This window comes from Suillus subaureus, assembly GCF_016647635.1.
Source record: "Suillus subaureus strain MN1 chromosome Unknown BJ212scaffold_21, whole genome shotgun sequence".
In the NCBI taxonomy this organism is placed as follows: Eukaryota; Fungi; Basidiomycota; class Agaricomycetes; order Boletales; family Suillaceae; genus Suillus; species Suillus subaureus.
In genome coordinates, this window is record NW_024538577.1 from 87,917 (window position 1) to 108,557 (window position 20,641).

The 20,641-nt window shown below is 47.8% G+C and overlaps 8 protein-coding genes across 8 annotated transcripts; 3 read left to right on the forward strand and 5 right to left on the reverse strand.

The window, feature by feature from the left end:
- Positions 1 to 351: 351 nt before the first annotated feature.
- Positions 352 to 1,061, reverse strand: BJ212DRAFT_1274510 (acyl-CoA N-acyltransferase; the record flags this gene model as incomplete). The annotated part of the gene is made up of 4 exons (XM_041331163.1): positions 352 to 396; positions 444 to 487; positions 542 to 911; positions 963 to 1,061. 4 exons carry the CDS (start codon positions 1,059 to 1,061, stop codon positions 352 to 354), a joined length of 558 nt encoding a protein of 185 aa, XP_041191718.1.
- A 139-nt stretch (positions 1,062 to 1,200) lies between these two features.
- BJ212DRAFT_1362403 (phosphatidylethanolamine-binding protein) lies at positions 1,201 to 2,187 on the reverse strand. Its single transcript, XM_041335950.1, has 3 exons — positions 1,751 to 2,187; positions 1,573 to 1,702; positions 1,201 to 1,520 (listed from the first exon to the last, which is right to left on the reverse strand). Exons 1-3 carry the CDS (start codon positions 2,048 to 2,050, stop codon positions 1,354 to 1,356), a joined length of 597 nt encoding a protein of 198 aa, XP_041191719.1. The 5' UTR covers positions 2,051 to 2,187; the 3' UTR covers positions 1,201 to 1,353.
- Positions 2,188 to 2,584: 397 nt separating this feature from the next.
- BJ212DRAFT_360083 (uncharacterized protein) lies at positions 2,585 to 3,304 on the reverse strand. Its single transcript, XM_041343003.1, has 3 exons — positions 2,881 to 3,304; positions 2,773 to 2,832; positions 2,585 to 2,649 (listed from the first exon to the last, which is right to left on the reverse strand). Exons 1-3 carry the CDS (start codon positions 3,078 to 3,080, stop codon positions 2,634 to 2,636), a joined length of 276 nt encoding a protein of 91 aa, XP_041191720.1. The 5' UTR covers positions 3,081 to 3,304; the 3' UTR covers positions 2,585 to 2,633.
- A 534-nt stretch (positions 3,305 to 3,838) lies between these two features.
- Positions 3,839 to 4,808, forward strand: BJ212DRAFT_360415 (uncharacterized protein). Its single transcript, XM_041343005.1, has 2 exons — positions 3,839 to 4,595; positions 4,651 to 4,808. Exon 1 carries the CDS (start codon positions 3,945 to 3,947, stop codon positions 4,551 to 4,553), a length of 609 nt encoding a protein of 202 aa, XP_041191721.1. The 5' UTR covers positions 3,839 to 3,944; the 3' UTR covers positions 4,554 to 4,595; positions 4,651 to 4,808.
- Positions 4,809 to 7,562: 2,754 nt separating this feature from the next.
- On the reverse strand, positions 7,563 to 8,613 carry BJ212DRAFT_360096 (uncharacterized protein). The gene is made up of 4 exons (XM_041343004.1): positions 8,322 to 8,613; positions 8,228 to 8,271; positions 7,830 to 8,173; positions 7,563 to 7,765 (listed from the first exon to the last, which is right to left on the reverse strand). Exons 1-3 carry the CDS (start codon positions 8,537 to 8,539, stop codon positions 7,917 to 7,919), a joined length of 519 nt encoding a protein of 172 aa, XP_041191722.1. The 5' UTR covers positions 8,540 to 8,613; the 3' UTR covers positions 7,563 to 7,765; positions 7,830 to 7,916.
- Positions 8,614 to 8,622: 9 nt separating this feature from the next.
- Positions 8,623 to 10,062, forward strand: BJ212DRAFT_1362426 (uncharacterized protein). The gene has a single exon (XM_041335951.1). The coding sequence runs from the start codon at positions 8,751 to 8,753 to the stop codon at positions 9,996 to 9,998; it is 1,248 nt and encodes a 415-aa protein (XP_041191723.1). The 5' UTR covers positions 8,623 to 8,750; the 3' UTR covers positions 9,999 to 10,062.
- A 2,251-nt stretch (positions 10,063 to 12,313) lies between these two features.
- Positions 12,314 to 13,399, forward strand: BJ212DRAFT_1362434 (uncharacterized protein). Its single transcript, XM_041335952.1, has 2 exons — positions 12,314 to 12,855; positions 12,902 to 13,399. The coding sequence occupies exons 1-2, from the start codon at positions 12,640 to 12,642 to the stop codon at positions 13,178 to 13,180; spliced, it is 495 nt and encodes a 164-aa protein (XP_041191724.1). The 5' UTR covers positions 12,314 to 12,639; the 3' UTR covers positions 13,181 to 13,399.
- Positions 13,400 to 19,381: 5,982 nt separating this feature from the next.
- BJ212DRAFT_1300586 (uncharacterized protein) lies at positions 19,382 to 20,362 on the reverse strand (the record flags this gene model as incomplete). Its single annotated transcript, XM_041333007.1, has 4 exons — positions 19,382 to 19,623; positions 19,682 to 19,888; positions 19,940 to 20,159; positions 20,210 to 20,362. The coding sequence occupies 4 exons, from the start codon at positions 20,360 to 20,362 to the stop codon at positions 19,382 to 19,384; spliced, it is 822 nt and encodes a 273-aa protein (XP_041191725.1).
- Between the last annotated feature and the right edge of the window lie 279 nt (positions 20,363 to 20,641).

Here is a 20,641-nt window from a genome sequence, read left to right on the forward strand (position 1 = left end):
AAGGACTGTGAATCGAAGATAGTTTCCTCTGCGACTAACATATGCGACTACATTTAATGGATGACATTACTGAGGTTTGACCAATGACGCTAGCGCGAACCGTGCACAATCCCCGGACTGGTCCTTTCGCTCACGGTCAATTGTGCATAGCATTGTCGAGAGTGAGAACGCGAAGGGACACTCTATTTGCAGAGACGATGCTAATATAATATTTCCTGAGTTGCTACTGTAAACACGATATATTATCGTAGAGCCGACTGAAGGGAAGTACCTGTACAATATATAATGATAAATCTAGAATACGGGCAATTGATGATGATGGTATATACGGGTGTGCGATGAGATGGCAAGTCAAAGTTTTGGTGCATGGTTAACACGTTCTGGCGCGTACTTTGCCTATGCATTCCGTTAGCAAAGGCTATGAGAGATGCTTGGAAAGTTACCATCTCGTTCTCCTTCTTGACATAGCCACATTTTTGGTAGAAGGCTATGAGACATTAGTTGAAGCAGACTTGAAAGTCTATGGTGGGAAGCAACTCACGAATGTTGGCGTCACTACAGTTCAAAATGGTCTTATAACAGCCGCTGCTCTCACTGATATGTGTCAGGGTCTGGATGATATGGAGGCCAAGCTTCTTGCCCTGTTGGCTTTTGTCGACGGCGATATCCTCAATGTGACCGACACTGCCGAGACCGCGGAGGAACTTGCGCTCAATGAAGACGGTGCCTACTCCGACGATCTTGTCGCTCGCCTTGTCGAGGATGACGATGGAGAAGTATGCGCTCGGGGTTGCGCGCATGGCATGGAACTGGTTGACCCAGGCTACCTCGCCGAGGTCGTTGACGATGGATAGAACGGAAAGGACATCGAGATGTCCGCGTCTGTAGTCTGTTGATGCAAGCGGACGCATCTATGTCTTTTTGATGCGAAAGCAGTGTGAGAGAGCCGATGATCAACTTACCTGGAGATCAGGAGGAAGCTGTGCTGAAACTTCAAGTGAAATGAGCTCTTGAGGGAACATAAGGTCTTGAGGTGCGGGATCTACGCGTGTTATGGACATGGTGTCGATCATTGAGATAGTAGTGAAGATAAGTTAAGGAGAATATTCAAGCGAGCCCATCAATGCTATGTACGTCGCCAAACATAGCAACCCGGAAGCGCATAACAGTGATAAGTGCTAAATAGGGCGCTAGCCGCAAACGCTCGTCGACGTCAATCGGAGCCTTGAAAACTTGTACTGGATTCAAGTGGCATTAGAGCTTGTTACACTGAAAGTAAAATGTCTTTATCAGTATCATAAGTACAGTCCGACGCCTCAACCACTTGAGGACAACTGCCTCGCTTTGGACATCTTATTCCCCCACGACAACGAAATAATTGACCCCAACTAGCTTCAACCCATACTTGTCAGCAAACCCCGCCGCATTCCAATTCTTTCTATTCGCAGGCTCGTTCTTGCGCTCCGGGGCATCAGCAGGAATTGAGAAGTCCGCATTGGGTTCCTGATATAACAATATTACTGGGGTAGCCATAATTAACACATAAGGCAATTATAACAAATTTTATATCACCGTAACGATGCTTTCCAGTCCCAGGGGGAGGGGCGGGAGGATAATAGGACGTCACAGCGGGTTTGGTAAGCTGTGCAGCAAGATTGTCCGTCTCAACGGCCGACGTCGGAGGGGTTTTTACACCAGTGACCTACACATGAAGTTAATTAAAAGCTTTGTGGTCTATGAAGATACTAACCATCCAGTGCCGCCACTGTCTGAATTTTGGGTTTTCCCTAGATGGTGCGTCTGGGTCTGTCATGACGAGTGTATAGGTGGGTTCATCAGTCACATCCAGCACCGGAGTGAACAAAACGGTTGGTTCGTCAGCAGTGTCCGTTTTTGTGAGCGTGTTCCCCAAAAGAGCTTCTTGGCTAGTGGGGAAGGTCACGACGAGCAGAGCCTTGGGATGGAAAGGAGGGTCAACAGGGATAACGTCTGGAATGATACCAGTGTCCTTGAGATCTTCTCTGACAGCATTGAATGGATCGAGCAGCATTGTGGGCTCAAGACGTCGAGGGTTTCGACAATGACGGGACTCAAAGAAAGATCAAAATTGAAGTCGTCATTGGAGAAAGGGGTGGTTATGTAATATTCCTTCCAAAGACAGTTTGGGCCTTCATGCTTTCAAGGGCTTGCCGTTAATAAAGCTTGCGTTCTAGCGAGCCTGTAAGATAGAGTGAAAAACTATGCTACAGAACATTGAATGGTGCCTGTAACACTACATGACTGTATCATTCGCACGTCGAATTGAGGAACTGCAACAAGTTCTGTCTATTCGCGTCCATCTCGAGATCTCTCGCATCCTTATGAACTTTCAACTTGATCTGATACAATTATATCAGATAGTCTGAAGCCTATCTAAACAGAGAAAACTGACCTTCTTGCCTGTCAGAACACTGCGCCTTTCATCCTTGTCCTTCGCATTATCTCTATCCTTGTGCTTCTTGTGCTTCTTGTCTCGGTCTTTCTCTCTGTGCTTTGACTTGGACTTGCGAATATCGCGACTATCTGAACGAGACCTAGACCGGTGGCTTGGCGAATTTCCACGCAACCTATGCCGACTACTGCCACCACGCTCCTCAGATGACGTCGACACTACAGAGTTTGTCGAAGGTGAAGGAGATCGGCGTCGGTGTTCAGCGGTCTACGGTGCATTTATGTACACATCTTCAGAGGTCAAAGGCAACTCAGCCAAAAAAAAAATAGGGGATAACGTACAACGCTGCGACTTCTGATTCGCCCACGACTTTCGGAAGACTCGTGGTATTTGTCTCGGTCCTACAGCAGTGTTAAACCAATATTGAAATAAGATAGTAAGTGTCTCACATAACGATCATCCTTTCCTCTGTCTCTCGTGTTGTCATGATACTTGTGACTGCGTGAGCGGTATGGACTGCGGGACCTTGAACGTTTAGTGTGACGAGACCTTCTGTCCCCTTTCTCGTCACGGTGGCTGCCTCTTTCAGGCGACTTTGAACGACTCCATCCTCTATCTCCCCCTGTTCAGCGAATGCATATCGTGACATGTTATAAATATGAGCATAAGTGAATGTGTTGTCGCCCCATTACCAGCACAGCCGACGTAGTGCGTGGTAATCAACATTGACACAGAAGGTCAGTCAAGAATCTCTAAGGAGCAACGGAGACCATTTACCACTTCGTCTATGATAATCTCTTGAGTGGTGCTCTCTCCGTTCACCGTGTCTTCTCTCACTCATGAGGGTTGTTGCGGAAAGGCGATTGTGGAATAATTCAAATTCAAATTAGGTTGTGTTTGGCATCACCGGACCAAACAACAGAAGTGATTGTGATGGACAGCCTGATAAGCCTGGTCAGATATGTAGGTGAAACGAATGGGCAGTGTCAGTTCAAACTGACAACCCTAGCGCCGTAGAGAGGAAGGAGGATGAGGTTAGGTTACTTGGCATGGTGGGTTGAATTTTGGTTTTCGTCAAGTAATTAACCCAAAATCGCTCAGACCTTGGATGTGCAGGCGGCGGTACTTAGTACCTTAGGCTTCTCAACCCTCTTGACAAGATTGCACATGGTATCACTGCTGCAAAAGGTCCAAATAGCTGTCCTCATTCCGTCACCGCGACGCGTGCTAAATTTCTCGGCCTGGCCCGCGCAAAAGCGATGGAGAAGCACACTTTCCATCACCCATACCTGCCTGCGCATGTCCTGTTCGCCTTCACTTCACACTTTGTGCTCCCTTCTATTTCTTCCGCATATCTCGTCCCTCTCGCTCCTAACCGGTCTTTGTCGTTTTCCAATCGTCAAATTTATATCCCGCGTGTCCCTCACTTTGTATATGCTGACAATCCATATTTCATTCCGTGTTTCTTAGAACGCCCACACACTTATTCATTCGTCTGCCATTATGCGTGATAATGCACGCTTATGCACTCCTTCGTTCTCCTCTTTTAGTGGCCACTGTCGCTCTCGCTCATGCCATGAAATGCGGGCAGTTCACACTCCCTATTTTCAGTTTCTTGATCTCATCACTATCGGTCTCTGCGTCTCCCTCGGATGGGTTTTTTGCGGAGGGAGTAAATTCTCCCTCCAACGAACGTGACATTTCTCTCCGGTTCTCCCTCTCTCAACCGGCTATTCGTCCTTCAAGCGCGTCAATGACCTTGATCTATCTATTCCCCAGTGCATCCATCCCATCTCGTCATTGTTTTCTTATGAACCACCGAACTGGAGTTATCACACATTCGTTAACTTCGCATTCAAACACATACCATCACCGCTCCTTCGTCTTCGCTCGTCAATCGGTGTTTATGACAGGGAATTGGATGCGATGGATATATGTACTTTTGGTTGCATTTGTACTAATCAGCGTGTACACGAATGTAGATTTTGCTCGTGTCGCAATTGATAATGTCTGCCATAAGGTCGACTTGGGCGCTGTTCTATTGGTGCACGTGACAACACGACCCGGCTTAGCGGAGTCTGGAGCACAGGAATACAACTTGAAACCACGGACACGTATATAGTCGATTTCCTTCGTTATCTCTATTCCCTCAGTCGACTGAGGAGTATGTCTCATTCGTTTTCTTATATGTTACCTGGACGCTAACACAGCTACTGTAGATTGACTGTTGTCTAGTCTCTTTAAGACCTGTGTTGGATCAATGATCTAAATGATATCTGGTTGGTTGCCGAAACCATGGTGTTGCAGTTTTCCGATCTTTTACTGCGTAGGAACATTCATATTCCGCGCGAGTTACTGCTTTGAGATTTCATCAACAATTTTTACTTTGATCTCATTGATATATCGCTGGATTTTCTACTTGAATTCGTGCTGAAAACCTGGGACACTTCGATCGATCAGATATGATCTTTCAAATCGTAGTATAACCTACGCCGACCGTTCTCAGAATCTGTCATCCACGTCCCGCCCCGCACTACTAGAGACTCCAGACCACGCCCGTCTACTTCGCTTTTGGCAATGTTTAAGCAAGCCTGTGCTGCAAAGCCCGTGCTGGACCTTAAACATTGCAACGGTGATCAGGATTCAGGATTCAGCCATACTTCGGCGCTGGATGGTAGTATATCAAGCACGAATGCAATCGTTATACATTCACCAAGTTCCCCCACTCACTCCCATCTTCTAATAGTATGGCCCTAATCTCGAACGATCCCAGTTGGTGGTTACTCATCGATGCGAATTTTATTTCCGGCTATTTTGCAGGTCTGTGGAGGGCTAGCCACATGATGACCGTAGACTCGATTAACCTTGCCTGCGATTTCACAGTTGTTGGCTGTGTTGGGGTAATGTACGATTAGGGTGAGCAATACTGAGCATGAAAGATCCGTTAATATCCTTGAAGTATTTCCAGTACTTACGTTCGGACAAGAGGTAGGCCGATCAATTACCGGGGCAGCCAACTCGCTTAGAATCGTGTTATAGGTCGAACTGATCTGGGTGAGCGGACTCACATCAAAAAAATGACTTGAAAATACAACTTGTTCACGGCAGGGGCAACGCTGGTCCCTGACGACCTTTCTCTATCTTAGCGTATATACCTTGTCCTTAGCAAGTCCAAGTCTTGTTGACTTCAAAATATCCTAGGTGCGCTATGCTGGAATAGGATATGCTGTGTACGTTTGGAAGTTTAAGCTATTGATGTTGCGCTCATTACCTATCTCTCACAATCAGGATCAACATGTTGTGTATGTCTCCCCGCATAGACTCTGTGTCTTTCTTGTGACGGGCAACATACAGTGAATGTTCCAACCATTGCGACAACAGATTCAGTGAGTGTTCCGCACTGATGCTTTCCATTCCCGCCAAAACAACTGAACTATCATGCAGGGGTGAGTGAGATTCTCGAACAATTTGTTGGGTCAATATAACAATTGCCACAGCTGTGAGTCTGTTTCAAGCATGTGATCCTCCGAGGAGTAATGTTGCTGGATTTGTCAGGCCTTATCATGTACAACGCACTTGACTGGATGACTGAGGTTGTAAATGTAATACTGGGTGGTGAGTTATATACCTCCGTGATATTGACTTGACTGAAACATCATGCAAGTCATCATGATTGCTCGGTTACATGCCATGTATCAGCGATCTAGGAAGATGCTGATGTTTCTCGTTGTCATTTTTCTGGCCATCAGAATCACCAACGCAGTGATGGTCGCAATAACGATGATGCAGATTTCAGCGGGTAAGCTTTGATCGTGTCTGAAAGATCTAACTGCACCATACTCACTGACAAATACCAGAGGAAGCCGCTCTCTCCGGCACCTATCAGTGTCAGATTGATTATGTGAGATATGTCCTACTTCTGGATTCCATGACTTGGATACTCGCCACTGTGTGGGAGGTCCTCGCACTGTGTCTCGCAGTTTGGATTGCTGTAAAGCACTTCCATGAACTGCGACAACACTCATCAACAGGTATTATTGGGGACTATTTCACAGTGTTGATGAAAGCTCATGTGATTTACTTTGCGAGGTGAGCTCATGATGTGGACGTGGTTCTCTTGTTTTTTTTACTAAAGTTCTGCATGTGCAAGCTTCGTTGCAGTTTCTTGTTTTGAAATTAGTTGTTTGTCTCCGACGCTCTCTGTGGTACACCGATCTGTTATCGACCTCTGCATACGGTCGTGATTCATATTTCCACAGGACGCACCTTACGTGGAAACTCAGATTTATGCTGGTTTCGTTCAAATCTTCCAATTTGCGCAGATGTTTGTGCTGGGACCACGCCTCATCCTTAGCGTGCGAGAATATCACGCTAAGCTCGTGGCTGTCTCCGATACAGCAACCGCTATGACATCAATTGCTTTCCAGGATCGCGTTCATGTGTCGACCAGCAGTAGTGTGTAGCACGGAGATATTTGATATGATTTACACTCGTCGGATATTAGTCTGCAGAGTGCGGGTCGTTTGTATTTATTTCAAGTTTCATCGGCTGCAGGGAAATTGTAAATAGGAGACAGAGAAACTGCCATGACAGCAACACAACACTGCGTACATAATATGCTTGCACAATCAAATTTGATCAATTCCGAGCGGTATTGTGGACATGCGCGTTACTCACCAGGTCTTTTACTCACCGCAGGTCATCGATTTTGTGAAGGACAGAAGGAGAGCAGAAACAACGCTGCTGCTCTTATTTGAAGCCTCAAGTGTCGATAACGTACAGAGTCCCTGCGCCAGACCTCCCGAGTACCGCAATTGCAGGGCTGGACATGCGAATAAATAAACGTGGTGCAGTTAACGTTCGATGTCGAATAGAACTGACAATTTCCCCAATACCACTCATGCTCATGCAGAACAGTACTGATCAACAGACCGTCAACAGCGTCCGCATAGCATGACGTGGTGGACGCAATAGCCACCGAACCGGCGATTATTCGTGCTTTGCAGACGGTGGCTGATCGTCATATGTGATGCTCCGGACTCGATATAACTGTTACACCAGTCGTAGATTTACTTCCGAGTCACCTTTAAGAGGGTTAGTCAAGGTCGCTATTGAACTTCGGCTTCATGATAAGGGTGGCGAATACTAGTAGATCTGGCTGCTAGGTGTCGTTTTTTATCATCTAACATGGGCAAGGATGGCTAATAATAATTTTCAGGTCATCAGTTTTGTGGCACGATCTATGCGGACGTTCTCTATTTGAAGGCAGCTGAATAGGGGACAGGTTCCCTCGGGGATTGTCGAGTATTAGACTGCCAACTGAATGCAATACAACTGGGTGGAGACCGTCTAGATGTAATCGACTGTCACCCTCGAGAGATTAACATAGAGTACTTACCAGTAATGCCCACACAAGCCGGGCATCGCCGCATCTCAACTGGGCTGATATTACAAAACTACACAGCAGAACGGACACCGATGTTGATTAGCGTGCGCGAGAGATGGTATCAGCGGCCCCAAGTAAATTTACAGCAACGGTATTGCTCTCTTGAATGCGTTTCAGACGCTCATAAAGCACTTGTACCTCGCGGGCCGTGGTATCAATCAGTTGCTGCTCTGTGGGAGGTATCGATGATGCGTTCTGAGGCTCGGGGGCGGGTGGCATGGGGTATGCGCCTACACCAGTTTGTCGAAGGAATTCAGCAAGTGTGCGAAGTGCCTGCATAAGTGCGGCCAGCTCCGCTAGAAATTGGAAGCGTAAAGTCACAATTATAAAATAACATGAAGCGTACTTGCCTGTTGTGTGTGCAGGACTATTTCCTGCCTGGTATGCATTTTGTCTAACAATGATTAAACGTCGTATAAGTATGAGGGGAGTGGAGAGACTTACATGTCGTGCGAGCAGTTACGTGCCAGTGATTGAATCCTTGCGACATGGTCAAGCGCTATTTGCACGTTCTGCTTTAGCACTTCTGGTGAATTTGGATCAGTCACGGTGTGGATGGAATCGTGCAGCGACGATTGTGACATATAAACGGAAGCATTTGTAAAGCTAGATTGCGGGATAGATGATATGGACAGAGTGGAAGATTGACCGGAATTATTCATTCCGCTACCTGATGGTTCTGATCAATTGGGTTCGACCGACCGTAGATTGAAGCTGATGGTTGTTTGGACTTGTTATTCCCGCCATGTACACGTCCATGTTGCGCTAAGCGTTTGGAACTTCAAAAACCAAAATTTTCAAACACTCAACAAGTACTATGATGTTGTGCTAGCGCTTTGAGTCTTCCTGCCTCCTCGATTTTAACGTCTCTAAATGTCAGTTCTCTTTCCGCCGACCACGCATCTTCCACCGATCGCCAAGATCGCGAGTTTCTCCATCACCCAGCTTCTCGATGCCTTGACTTATTTACAGTCACTTTACTATCCAGAAGTCCGTGGCTCGCATCGCAAACGTGTGCAGGCGCCTGTATTTAATGGAGAGCAAAATTCACGCCTTCCTCATGAAGATGATAACGAACTCCAAGTTATCCGATCTGACGCATTCGAGCGCTCATATTCCATTCGGTGGCTCATCGCTCTTATCGCACAGCTCGAAGTCTGGCAAGACTTATCGCATTCTAGAGACGCCTCATTAGATGATCTTGGGAAACTAGAGCCCATCTTTACCCACACGGAGATGATCGTCCAACAAGCAGCGTCGCTACTCGCGATTTGTGCTGGGGTCGCTGCTGCTGGAATATTCACTCGTAACTTTGTTTTTGGTTCTATAGATGGGCACAGGCGAGTGGAAGCTCAGCTGACGGATATTCCGCTGGACAATGATGACTATGGAAGTGTGGGAGCGCAGACATGGGGCGGGGCATGTGTCTTGGCGGAAATGATTGTGGAAGATCCCGAGCGGTTTGGACTGGATTTTTCCTCTGATGACCCTAAATCACGCAGGCTTAACGTCCTCGAGCTTGGGGCAGGAACTGGGTTGGTTAGCTTAGTGGTTATGAAATTACTGGATACGTTGCCGTCTTTCAACCATCGCGAGGTTTCTGTGGTTGCGACCGATTTCCATCCTTCTGTGTTAGCCAACCTCAGGTCAAACGTTAACGCGAATGTCCCCTCCATGCACGATCAAATTACCTCGACCCATTCCATTATTACTCATTTCCTCGACTGGTCATCATTCTCTACTGCTCCTCGACCGGATTGTCTTTCGTACCCATTTGATGTGGTCTTTGGTGCAGACATCATTTACGAAGCCCAACATGCGGTCTGGATCAGGGACTGTCTGAAAGGGCTTTTGCGGCGTCCTTCTGATAGCATCAGGTCTCCCGCCGCTTTTCATCTTGTGATACCACTTCGTCCAACACACACATTCGAGTCAAGCACGGTTGAGTCCGTGTTCCTCAAGGCACCTGATGTGGATCCGAATGATGATGCTGATCTCGTCATACTATCGAAGGAATCTATCACATGTGATGCGCATGGCGATTATACGCGAGGACAGGGTCTTGATGAAGACGTAGAGTACCTTTATTATAAAATTGGCTGGTCTAATGCGCGATTGTAGAACCGTAGAGTTTAAATCACGTTCATATATTAGAGTCTAGACCACGTCGAGCTTGCGTAGAGTTGCTAAAGGTCGTGTTTCATAGTGTTATGTGCAACATGTCACAGACTCAGACTCAGTGACATGATTGGGTAACGAAATGTTTGTCTACAGTTTGATGCTGACGCCCATCAATGATCATACGAGACCATGAGTTCGAGTGATAGAAGAGGTTTACTTCAAGTCTCAACGGTTCCTTCCGCATTAGACTAGGCTGTATCTCGTCGCTGCGTCTCCGCGTAAGCTTACTCATACCAAGTTTGAGCTCTCCGCCTCAGATCCTTCTTCGCACCGTCTGCGAAACTTGGGATATCTGTGAGCCGTTACTATTCAATTCTATTCGATTCCTGATCATATCTACTTTGGTCTGCAGTGACTTTCATGCCTGCCCGCAGGGAGATAACGGCTCTGGCCCGCGACTTTTTCGGTGATTCGAGCAGAAAACTCATTGCCTAGGACGGAGACACCTGTGAATATCTCACCAAAGCCATCAAAGCCCACTCCGATGTTGTTTTCTCGCTAGACTTCTCACCAGATGGCACTGTACTGGCGAGTGGTTCGTGGGACAAAACGACGGAACTGTGGAATACAGAGACTTGAGAACTGCAAGGAGACCCCATGTCGTGTCATGATTATACGATATTCACCTTCAGGCGAATATCTTGCCATCGCGGCAGAGAAGAGCATCCAAATATGGGATCCAGACACGAGGTACCACCTTGCAAATATGGAGGTTCACAGTAGTTTAGTACTCAACATGTCACTCGCGTGGACGCCCGATGGACGACTTCTCTCGGGGTCTAACTGGGCCAATCCCATCATACAGGAGACATCGATCTGGAACAAGGTTGGTGATCCCTGAGAAGGGCATACTCGCAGTATCAATGCCATCGCTGTTGACTTTACTGGCACTCTCGTTGCATCTGCATCCGATGACCATCACGTTCGCCTCTGGCGGCTCTCGGATCAATGAACCATTGCCATATTCGAGAACTCTGGCTGGGTGGGCTGTCTTACCTTTTCCGCGGATGGCAAGGGAATCCTTAGTGCAGGCTACGATAAGACGATCTCAAAGTGGGCAATACCCGAGGACGTTTTGCCTTATACCAAGGCATATTCCCACTCTTCATTCTTATCACGCGATCTGAACAATGCTGGATCTGATATACGCAGATCTACCTTATAAACAGGGCAGTTCGCAATGCAGCACTTCTCCATGCAGAAACAGTGTGGTAGTATCTATGATATCGTTAGTCATTCCTCATGCTGGTCCTACATAGGTTATTAAACTCAGCCCTTCATCTTATTGTGGATACCGCTTGAAGCATGCATCGCTTCATGGCGCACAGCGCTATCATGAACCATCGCGGTCTTCGAAACCATGCTCTCCAAGTTAGAACATGCTTCCGACACCCAGATACGACGTAAGCCGTGAATGACAAATGCGTCATATACTTGACATCTTTCTCCAGAACTGCGCCGGCATTATCTCAGTTCGTCCGAAGCAGAGTGTGCCATTCGGCAGGTCATTCACGCTCAACTCGACAATTCGCCACTTCGTGTACTCGACACCACCGCCGGACTCTTGTGCAATCAAGAGGTGCAGATAAGCGACTTCAAAACGAGCAAAGAGTACAAGGAGCTTTTGTCGTTCGCGATGAAGCATTCAGATATCCGAATGAAGCGTATCCAAGAAGTGGTGGCAGCATACTTCGGTTGTGTCATGTTGTCACATAGGTGGGAAGAAAAGGAGCACCTCCTGCACGACATCCAGGGCAAGGACATATATGAATGGAATTCAGTTGGTGGCATTCTGAAGTTGAAATCGTTTTGCAGCATTGCTTGTGATGCGGGGTATCGTTGGGCATGGAGTGATACATGTTGCATTGACAAGAGCAACAACGTTGAGCTCCAAGAATCGCTCAACTCCGTGTTCATCTGGTACCGTTACTCAGCACTTACAGCTGTCTGCCTTTCGGATGTTCCGCCTTCGTCGGAGCCCGGTGCCCTGGCAAAGAGTGAGTGGATCAGGCGAGGATGGACGGTCGGAGAATTCCTAGCTCCCAAAGTCATTCGCTTTTATCAAAAGGATTGGACTCTATATCTCAACGATCAGTCCCTCAACCACAAGGAGTCCGTCGCGATCATGCAGGAGCTGGGAGACGCCACGGGCATAGATCCACGGGCATTGGTCTCCTTCAATCCAGGGATAAGAGGCGCCCGAGAGAAATTTAAATGGGCCTCAACACGTATCACCACGTTGCAGGAAGACATCGCATACTCATTGTTTGGCATCTTCGGTGTGCATTTACCTGTCATCTATGGCGAGAAGAAACACAATGCGCTCGGGCGGCTCTTGCAGGAGATTGTGGCTCGGTCGGGGGACATCACTGCGCTAAATTGGGTCGGAACTCTGTCACACATGCTCCCATCTTTACCTGAAGATGAGATGCAAACATCGGTGTCCTTCCTGTGACATGCGGTGACTGTCGATTTGGCTTCCGAAATTTATGCCCTGTTTGACAACCTGAGCGCTCCTCGTTTCGCAAACTGCAGGTTGCATCTACCCTGCGTCACATTCCCTGTCAGATCAATCAAATGGATGCGTGGACATAGCTCCGACGGTACATCTTTCATATATGCAGTCAAGGCAGACGGTCTTAGTGACCTGGAGATCACCACAGAAGACAGGCCAGTCCAGTTCTCACGAACGATACCCGCTCGTCAAATATTGTTGCTCGTCCGTCCGTGGAGTTGTCATCTTCTCGAGCTACATGACTCTGCAAACGACAAGCAGAGCGTGGCAAACTGGTCTACGGTCGATTCTTCGTTATACCATTTACCCAGCGCGTCGAGCGAGCGAGCGAGCGTCGCGGTTTCTTCGCATTGGACAGCCTTTGGGCTCATTTTTTGATGCGCTTCGCGGTTTCCCTGGAGAAATAAAGTCAGCCGATACGGAGACCCACTCGCGAGCATTGCGGTTGATTGTTCACTTTGGACAGCCTTTCAGCGCATTTTTACTAGCACAGCAGCTCGGTGGAGAATACAAGAGAATCGCATCAGATCAACACATCATCGCACAGGTCAAAGACATGGCTTTTGTTTGCAGCATGATGGACGTCAGGACACTAGAGATATTATAGGGACGAAGAACAAAGAACTTTGATGGGCACTTTGACTTACCTGTATGATACGATTTATGACAAATAGTACTTATCTACGATACTCGTGATGCCAACGCAATCTACTTGTTTCGGCTCTGGTTTCATGATCAGGAATTGAAATAGTGACGGTTTATATACTTGATCACTCGTCAGTATTGCACAGGGAGCTACAAAAGGTACGACTACCTGGCCGGTGCTGGCTGTAGCTAAGTAAAACATTACAATTGAAATACATACCGAAGTTGAACCATCATGCATTAGCCTCGTATCCTGTGCATCTGACGAGGCTATTGTTGAAGTCCGAACGATCCGAAGAGAAAGAGAGTGAGGAAGCCGAAGGATCCGACATGATAGGTACGAGCGAGAGAGAGAGGTCCGAGCACATGAGGCAGACGGGCCAATAGGCTGCGCCCAAATGACATCAGCTTGCGCCCTGCAATATACATATGTCAGAAAACTTCACCTTTGCATTCCTTACTTACCTTCCTATAAAACCAAGTGCCCATCAGACGTGCACATCTCAGTTCTAGTTGAAACTGAGATCATACCTTTGTGTTCTAGCTCCCTCTCCTGTTGTTTGCTCGCCTGTTCTTGCAACAGGTTATGAGCCCTGCTACAGCCATGGAAATCACACTCCCCTCCTCCAGCTCTGCCCTATTCAACGTCCCAAAGCTAGCTGAGGATGGTAGCAATTGGATTACCTATAAGGAATGAACAGTTAATGGCGATTAGTGCGAGAGGTCTGATGCGGTTTACCGATGGATGTGCAGTATGACCTGTCCCCTACAAGGTCAACAAGAGGACCAAAACTGCTGAAAAGGAGGATGGCAGTGAGCCGACAACAGCAGAGATTGAGACTCTTCATAAGAAGATTGATAAGTACGACCAGAAGGACTCACTAGTGAAACAGCAAATCTTCAGCACCATAACTGATAGGCTGCTGCTGTGTGTGCAGAAGCTCAAGGCTGCTTCGGTGATTTGGGCTGAGATCTGCAATATTCATGAAGGGAAAACTGAGCTCATCCAGATTGATCTGAGGTGAAGGCTTCAGGAGACCAGATGTGAGGAGAACAGAGATATAAAGACTCACTTTAGCAAGATGCTTCAGCTCCATGAGTCACTGGTAGGCATGGGAGCCGCCATCGAGGAGAAAGACTTCTATGCCATGATACTGGTGTCCCTCCCAGAATCCTATTATCCCCTACTCTCGTCCATTAGCGTGGCTATGAAGATAACCGGTGCATCCATAAGCTCCTATGAACTAATCAATATTGTCTCAGAGGAATATGAGCATCAACAACTCACCAGTCAGTGACCTATCAAGAAGGGACCCAATTCGGCCCTATCAGCGAGAGGACCTCTGGGAAAAGGGAAGTCCTTGTCCACCTCCTCACCGTCCAACCCGGATGCAGTTTGTTATAACTGCGACTGAAAAGGCCACTACAAAAGCGATTGCTGGAGGCCAGGGGGAGGAAAAGAGGGTCAGGGACCAAACCAGAGAGGGAAGAGGGGAGGATGTACCCAAAAACAGAGCGTGAATGCTGCAAAGGAGTCAGAGGGCCAGGAGAACTATGCTTTCATGACAGACGACCTTGCCAACATCACCCAGAGGATGAACATACCTCCTGAACGCCGTGGAGCCATAGTAGACTCTGGTGCAACCTCCCATTTCTGTCCTGACAGGTCGAAGTTCTTAAACTTTGTCCCTATCGCCCCACAAGACGTATTCACTGCGAATGGGTCAGTTCTCAGCGCTACTGGCAGAGGAGATGTCAAGATAGACTTACCCTTGGGGACAAAGAGAACAACTGTCACCCTGAAGGATGCATTATATGCCCCCTCTATGGCGTTTACCCTAATCTCGACCAACAGAATCGCTTCAGCCGGATTAGCGGTCCTGTTTGAAGGCAAGATGTGCCAAATCTTGTCAAAGGGGTCCTGAATGCGAAGTCATCACCTGAAATCCCACAGCTTGAGGGTCTGTATAGTGTGGCCAGTCAGAAAACACATCACGCTCATGTCGCAAGGGCAAAACTTACCTTGGCCGAGGTACATCGTGCCCTAGGCCATATCTCCCAGAAAGCTGTCCTGCAAGTTGCAAAGGATCAGCTCATCAAAGGTCTGGATGTCGACCTCACCTCCCCTACTGAATTCTGTGAAGCATGTGCAAAAGCCAAAGCGACTCATCAGCCATTTCTGCAAGAGTCAAAAACGCATGCACTCACCTATGGGAACTCATCCATATGGACTTGTGGGGCCCAGCGCAGACTACCAGCCTTAGTGGCATGACCTATTATATTAGTTTCACAGATGATTACACTCATGAAACGAAGGTCGAGTTCCTGAAAGCTAAGAGTGAGGTGTTGGAGGCATTCAAGAGGTATGAGGTGCACCTTACTCGTCAAAACCCTGGGACGTGTCTATGAAAAGTTCGATCAGACCGTGGAGGGGAGTATCTGAGCGCAGAGTTCGATAAGTATCTGTTGGACCAGGGGATCGAGAGACAACTCACTGTCCACGATTCACCCCAGCAAAATGGAGTGGCTGAGCGCCTAAATAGGACCCTGGTCGAGCTCACTAGAGCGATGCTCATAGGATGAGACCTCCTGAAGTTCCTGTGGGCGGAAGCAGTGAATTATGCTACCTGGTTAAAGAACCGCTTACCCTCGAGTGCCATACCTGGTGCTACTCCTCACCAACTTGTCCATAGGGCGAGACCCAACCTGTCCATGGCCCGGGAGTTCGGATCAAAGCTGTATGTCCACCAGGCGAATGCTGGAAAGCTCGAACCACGCGCTGAGGAGGCTGTTTTCATTGGGATTGACACAGATAGCAAGGTGTGCTGTGTATACTGGCCGACGAAAAGGCGAGTCTCTGTCAAGTGAAACGTAATGTTTGTGCTGCCCAACATGCTTGTTGACCAGGATGTGCTGAACGAGGGGGAGTCAAGACCTATAGAAGAGGAGATGAGTACTGATAGCAATGCACCTAGTGTCCAGCCCATCCTGCTTACTCCCACTCCTACTCCAAATGCTACTCCAAACACCCCAGAACCCAGGGAAAGCTGAGCCAGACCAGCTCCAGGGTACTATGCCCAGCTCCAAAAGGGCCAAACAGCAGCTGTAGCCATTGAATCCCTGAAGGATGTGTCAGATTTGGATCTTCTAGACAAGGAAGCTCACATTCACTTAGCCTTAGTGACGGCTGAGCCAGAGCCCACCTTGCAGCAGGCTCTGAATGGTCCAGACGGTCCAGAATGGCAGGAAGCGCTAGACTACGAGATCAGTCAGCTGGAGAAGTTGGGAACATGGGACATCGTGGACTTACCTCGCGGATCAAATATTATACCCTGCCACTTTGTGTTAGCAACTAAGCAAGGCCCCAATGGCAAAAAGCTCAAGCTAAGAGCGTGACTTGTCATGAATGGACAACGTCAGCAATACAGCGTCGACTACTTCGACACGTTCACCCCAACAGCAAATATGAGCACAATACGTACCATATTAAGCATGGCAGCCCAGAAGGACTGGGAGATTCATCAGGTGGATGTAAAGAACGCTTACCTCTATGCAGATGTCAAGGAAGACATATATATGAGGGTGCCACCAGGATATCTGAAGGACAGTCAGGAGAGAAAGGTACTAAAGCTAAAGCGCAGCTTGCCTGGCTTGAAGCAGGCAGGTTTTGAGTGGGCAGAGGAACTAGCTGGAGCATTTCTGAAGATGGGTTTTAGCCACTCCCAGGTTGATCAAGTGGTATATTTCAAATGTACCCCAAAAGAGCACATTGTCATCACCGTGTCGGTTGATGACATGGCTGTCACCGCCAATCACAAGTCCCACATTCTCCAATTCAAGTCGAAACTTGGCGAATTCTTCAAGATATCCGACCTGGGCGAGCTATCATGGTTATTAGGGCTAAAGGTAACAAGAGATAGAGTGGGACACACCATTACCCTTTCTCAAAAGGCCTATGTCAACACAATCATTGAGCATTTTCATCTGGGGGATGCTAAGACCATCCAGACCCCCATGGAACCAGCCACCTCCCTGTCCATAGATCAGTCCCCTGGAACGCATGCAGAGCTAGCCGCCATGCAAGATGTACCTTATCAACAAGCCATTGGCTCATTGATGTATGTGGCGATGAGCACACGTCCTGATATTGCCTTTGCAGTAGCAACATTGTCGCAGTTCATGTGAAACCCTGGAAGGGCACACTGGGAGGCTAGTAAGCGAGCTCTTCACTACCTAAAAGCCACTGACAACTTCGAGCTCACCTTGGGATCTACAGATGCCGGGATTGAAGTGTTTGTCGACACAGATTGGGCTTCACAGCCACACAGGCACTCCATGAGTGGGTACATAGTACTCCTCAATGGAGGCCCAGTGTCCTGGAGCACAAGAAAGCAGCCCATAATCACCCTATCGATGGCAGAAGCTGAGTACATTGCTCTCACCAGTGTAGCAAAGGAAATACTGTACCTTCAACTACTCCTTGGTGAACTCTACGAACCACCAAGCCTCCCCACCCCCATATTCTGCGATAACCAAGCTGCTATAGCGTTAGCATCCACTGGAAAATTTCAATCGTGTATGAAGCATATTGACTTGAGGTACCACTTCATCCGCTCACATGTGAAAAATGGCACCTTTGAGCTCCTCTACTGCCCCACAGATGATAACGTCACTGACGCATTCACCAAGGCATTGCCCTGCCCCCGGCTACAAAAGCTATGCACCCACATGGGTCTGGCATGCGCTCGAGGGGGAGTGTTGAAGTCCGAATGATCTGAAGAGAAAGAGAATGAGGAAGCTGAAGGATCTGACATGATAGGTACGAGCAAGAGAGAGAGGTCCAAGCACATGAGGCAGACAGGCCAATAGGCTGTGCCCAAATGACATTGGCTTGCGCCCTGCAATATACATATGTCAGAAAACTTCACCTTTGCATTCCTTACTTACCTTCCTATAAAACCAAGCGCCCATCAGACACACACATCTCAGTTCTAGTTGAAACTGAGATGTGAGTACTTGGAAACATGTATGTCAGCAATTACTGACCAAAACCGTAGTGTACCTTTGTGTTCTAGGTACTATACACGTTAATATGAGTTCTAGTTGAAACTGAGATCGTACCTTTGTGTTCTAGCTCCCTCTCCCGTCATTCGCTCGCCTGTTCTCGCAACAGCTATAACGAACACCGACTCAGATTCGGAGTGCACGCAGACGACGCAACTAAATTTGTACAGCAACCTCAATATCAGACTGCATCGGGATAGCGACTTCACAAAGAAACAGCCTCATTATAGCTGCGTGTTGTATGTGAGACTTAGCACTACAAAGCACTATAAAAGTACCAGGTATTAGTATGTACCTCACCTCTGTGCTGAAGAAAGACGGGCACATTCCCTGGCAGGTACTCAGCACCTTATCAGGCTCAGAATACCAGCAGAAATAGTGCAGCCCCATCATACCAAACACAGCACTTGTTCAGGCGTTCAAAGATCACAAAGGAGGCACATTAGCAGTTGCCGTCTTCCCCGACGGCGAATGGTAACGGGCTCATGCAACAGGTCGCCTCGTCTGTGGGACTTGAAGAATGGGATCATGCTGAGGATGGAGAGGCATTGCAACGCAGTAGGAGCAATGTCAGTGGTAGGGCATGGACTCAGCAATTGGTAGCAAGCGGTGGTATGAGTGGAGGACTCATTGCCTGAGACGGAGACACTGCAACTGGCGAGTCTCTCACCCAAGCTATCAGAGGCCGCTCCCGCTGGATTTCTCGATGACGACGGACCGGGGCAGGGGCCGTGGTCGAGTCACGAATACAGTCTGATTGTGATATGAAATATCTGAACGTGCTGTGGAAAAAGTGGACAAAATAATTAGAGAGGTGATGAATACTATCATCGACGGGAAGATATCCCCAGGCGCCTCCAGCCGAGATCTAGTCACAAACAAAAGGGGGTAGATGGATGGTATTGCGAATCTACAGGTGGGATGAGGCAAAGGACTTTAAACTTCAAAGACTAGTGGTACGGCAGCCGAGGAAGAAGGATTGTCCGTAGATAATGGGATGGGCAATGGATGTATCATTACAAAAGTCAAGCTTGGAAGAACAGCCATGTAACAAAAGGGGATGATGTTCCAGTCGTGATGAAGTACAATGCGGAAGGAATTAGTCCAGGGAAAAAGGTTGGAGATTGAAAAGGTCATCAAGTGACGACTGCTTCCTAGTGCCAACCTCAAAACGTTGGGCTTTTGTTCGAACAAATGGCCTTCGAAGACGAGGGGGCTCCCAGTTGTCGCTCGGCAGGTATTGGTGAGGAGCTGGTGGATAGTACGTATTTGCAGCTTCTGACTTCACATATTTTGCAAGCTGGTGGATTCTGTGCTTTTTTTTCGCCCAAGCATCCGGTGCTAAAAATTATTGGTCAATCTAGGTCTCCTGAATACTTATCGCAGCAGTTTTACGTACGTAACATAACGTCCGACGTTGCGTATGACGTCCGTGCCGACGGGACAGCAGTAGTATGTGCTGCAATTTGAGCGGTGCTTTTACAAGCGGCTAGTGGGTTCTTAGGCACTAGCAACTCCTCAATGCCCAGTTGGGCACGAGTGTCCACTCCTCCGCACCGTATGACGAAATTACTCTCTAGAACAAACAGAAGCGAAGCGATTCGATCTGTATAAATGATGAATACGGAAATCCAACAGAATAACGACTGATGTTTACCCCCTATGTCAGCGGGAAACGCGTGCCTGCGGCGTCTGATCCAAACAAGTGTTTTGAAATACGCCGACTTGTACGGCAAAAGTTCCTCTGGACAAAGAACGAAAAGGTACAAGACCACTCCCTCACGTTTGAGAGTCATGCGTGCGCCCTTCATACCGAGAACATTATTGAAAGAATTTGCGAGACTTGAGAACATATTTACCTCAGTCAACGCGATTATCTGAAATCATGGTCAGTTAACTATAAATGATTTGATTGTAAAGGCGAGACCTTTCGACTGTAGCGTTGTAATTCATAGTCTTCCAAGTTACTGAATTTCATTAAGTCATAAATACCGTCCAGAAAAAAGCTTAGAGAGCCCAGACGGTCTACCAGATCTTCAACGACTTCTCGACAATCGAGTGCAGGGATGTCGGCATTCATGATGCGAAGTGTAAGTAGATGGGAAGATGGAAAGAGGCAGAACGAAGAAAAATACTGCCAACACGGAATATAAAGTGTTTGTATCACCGGGTCCACAAGTATTAGAAGTGCTTGCCACAGGCCGTACAAGTACATCAAAAACGCTGCAGTTTCCAAACAGGAAATGTAAGATGTGGATGTTGTGGGCGGTGTGTGGGCGGCGGGCTGCTGATTGTCAGCCATAGCGTGCGTAAACCTGAGCTGTAGTAAAGATCCTGTTTGAAGGAAGGGATCCAAGAG

Bases quoted from the DNA above. Each gene is read 5' to 3' on its own strand.
- BJ212DRAFT_1362403 (XM_041335950.1), bottom strand. From the start codon at position 2,050: ATGCTGCTCGATCCATTCAATGCTGTCAGAGAAGATCTCAAGGACACT. The intron at 1,703-1,750 runs GTTAGTATCTTC...CTTCATGTGTAG, and splicing joins GACAGTGGCGGCACTGGATG to GTCACTGGTGTAAAAACCCC. The intron at 1,521-1,572 runs GTGATATAAAAT...TGGCTACCCCAG, and splicing joins GACTGGAAAGCATCGTTACG to TAATATTGTTATATCAGGAA.
- BJ212DRAFT_360083 (XM_041343003.1), bottom strand. From the start codon at position 3,080: ATGTCACGATATGCATTCGCTGAACAGGGGGAGATAGAGGATGGAGTC. The intron at 2,833-2,880 runs GTGAGACACTTA...ACACTGCTGTAG, and splicing joins GAGGAAAGGATGATCGTTAT to GACCGAGACAAATACCACGA.
- BJ212DRAFT_360415 (XM_041343005.1), top strand. From the start codon at position 3,945: ATGCACGCTTATGCACTCCTTCGTTCTCCTCTTTTAGTGGCCACTGTC.
- BJ212DRAFT_360096 (XM_041343004.1), bottom strand. From the start codon at position 8,539: ATGAATAATTCCGGTCAATCTTCCACTCTGTCCATATCATCTATCCCG. The intron at 8,272-8,321 runs GTAAGTCTCTCC...AATCATTGTTAG, and splicing joins CGTAACTGCTCGCACGACAT to ACAAAATGCATACCAGGCAG. The intron at 8,174-8,227 runs GCAAGTACGCTT...TCCAATTTCTAG, and splicing joins TAGTCCTGCACACACAACAG to CGGAGCTGGCCGCACTTATG.
- BJ212DRAFT_1362426 (XM_041335951.1), top strand. From the start codon at position 8,751: ATGTCAGTTCTCTTTCCGCCGACCACGCATCTTCCACCGATCGCCAAG.
- BJ212DRAFT_1362434 (XM_041335952.1), top strand. From the start codon at position 12,640: ATGCGTGGACATAGCTCCGACGGTACATCTTTCATATATGCAGTCAAG. The intron at 12,856-12,901 runs GTCGATTCTTCG...CGAGCGAGCGAG, and splicing joins GCGTGGCAAACTGGTCTACG to CGAGCGTCGCGGTTTCTTCG.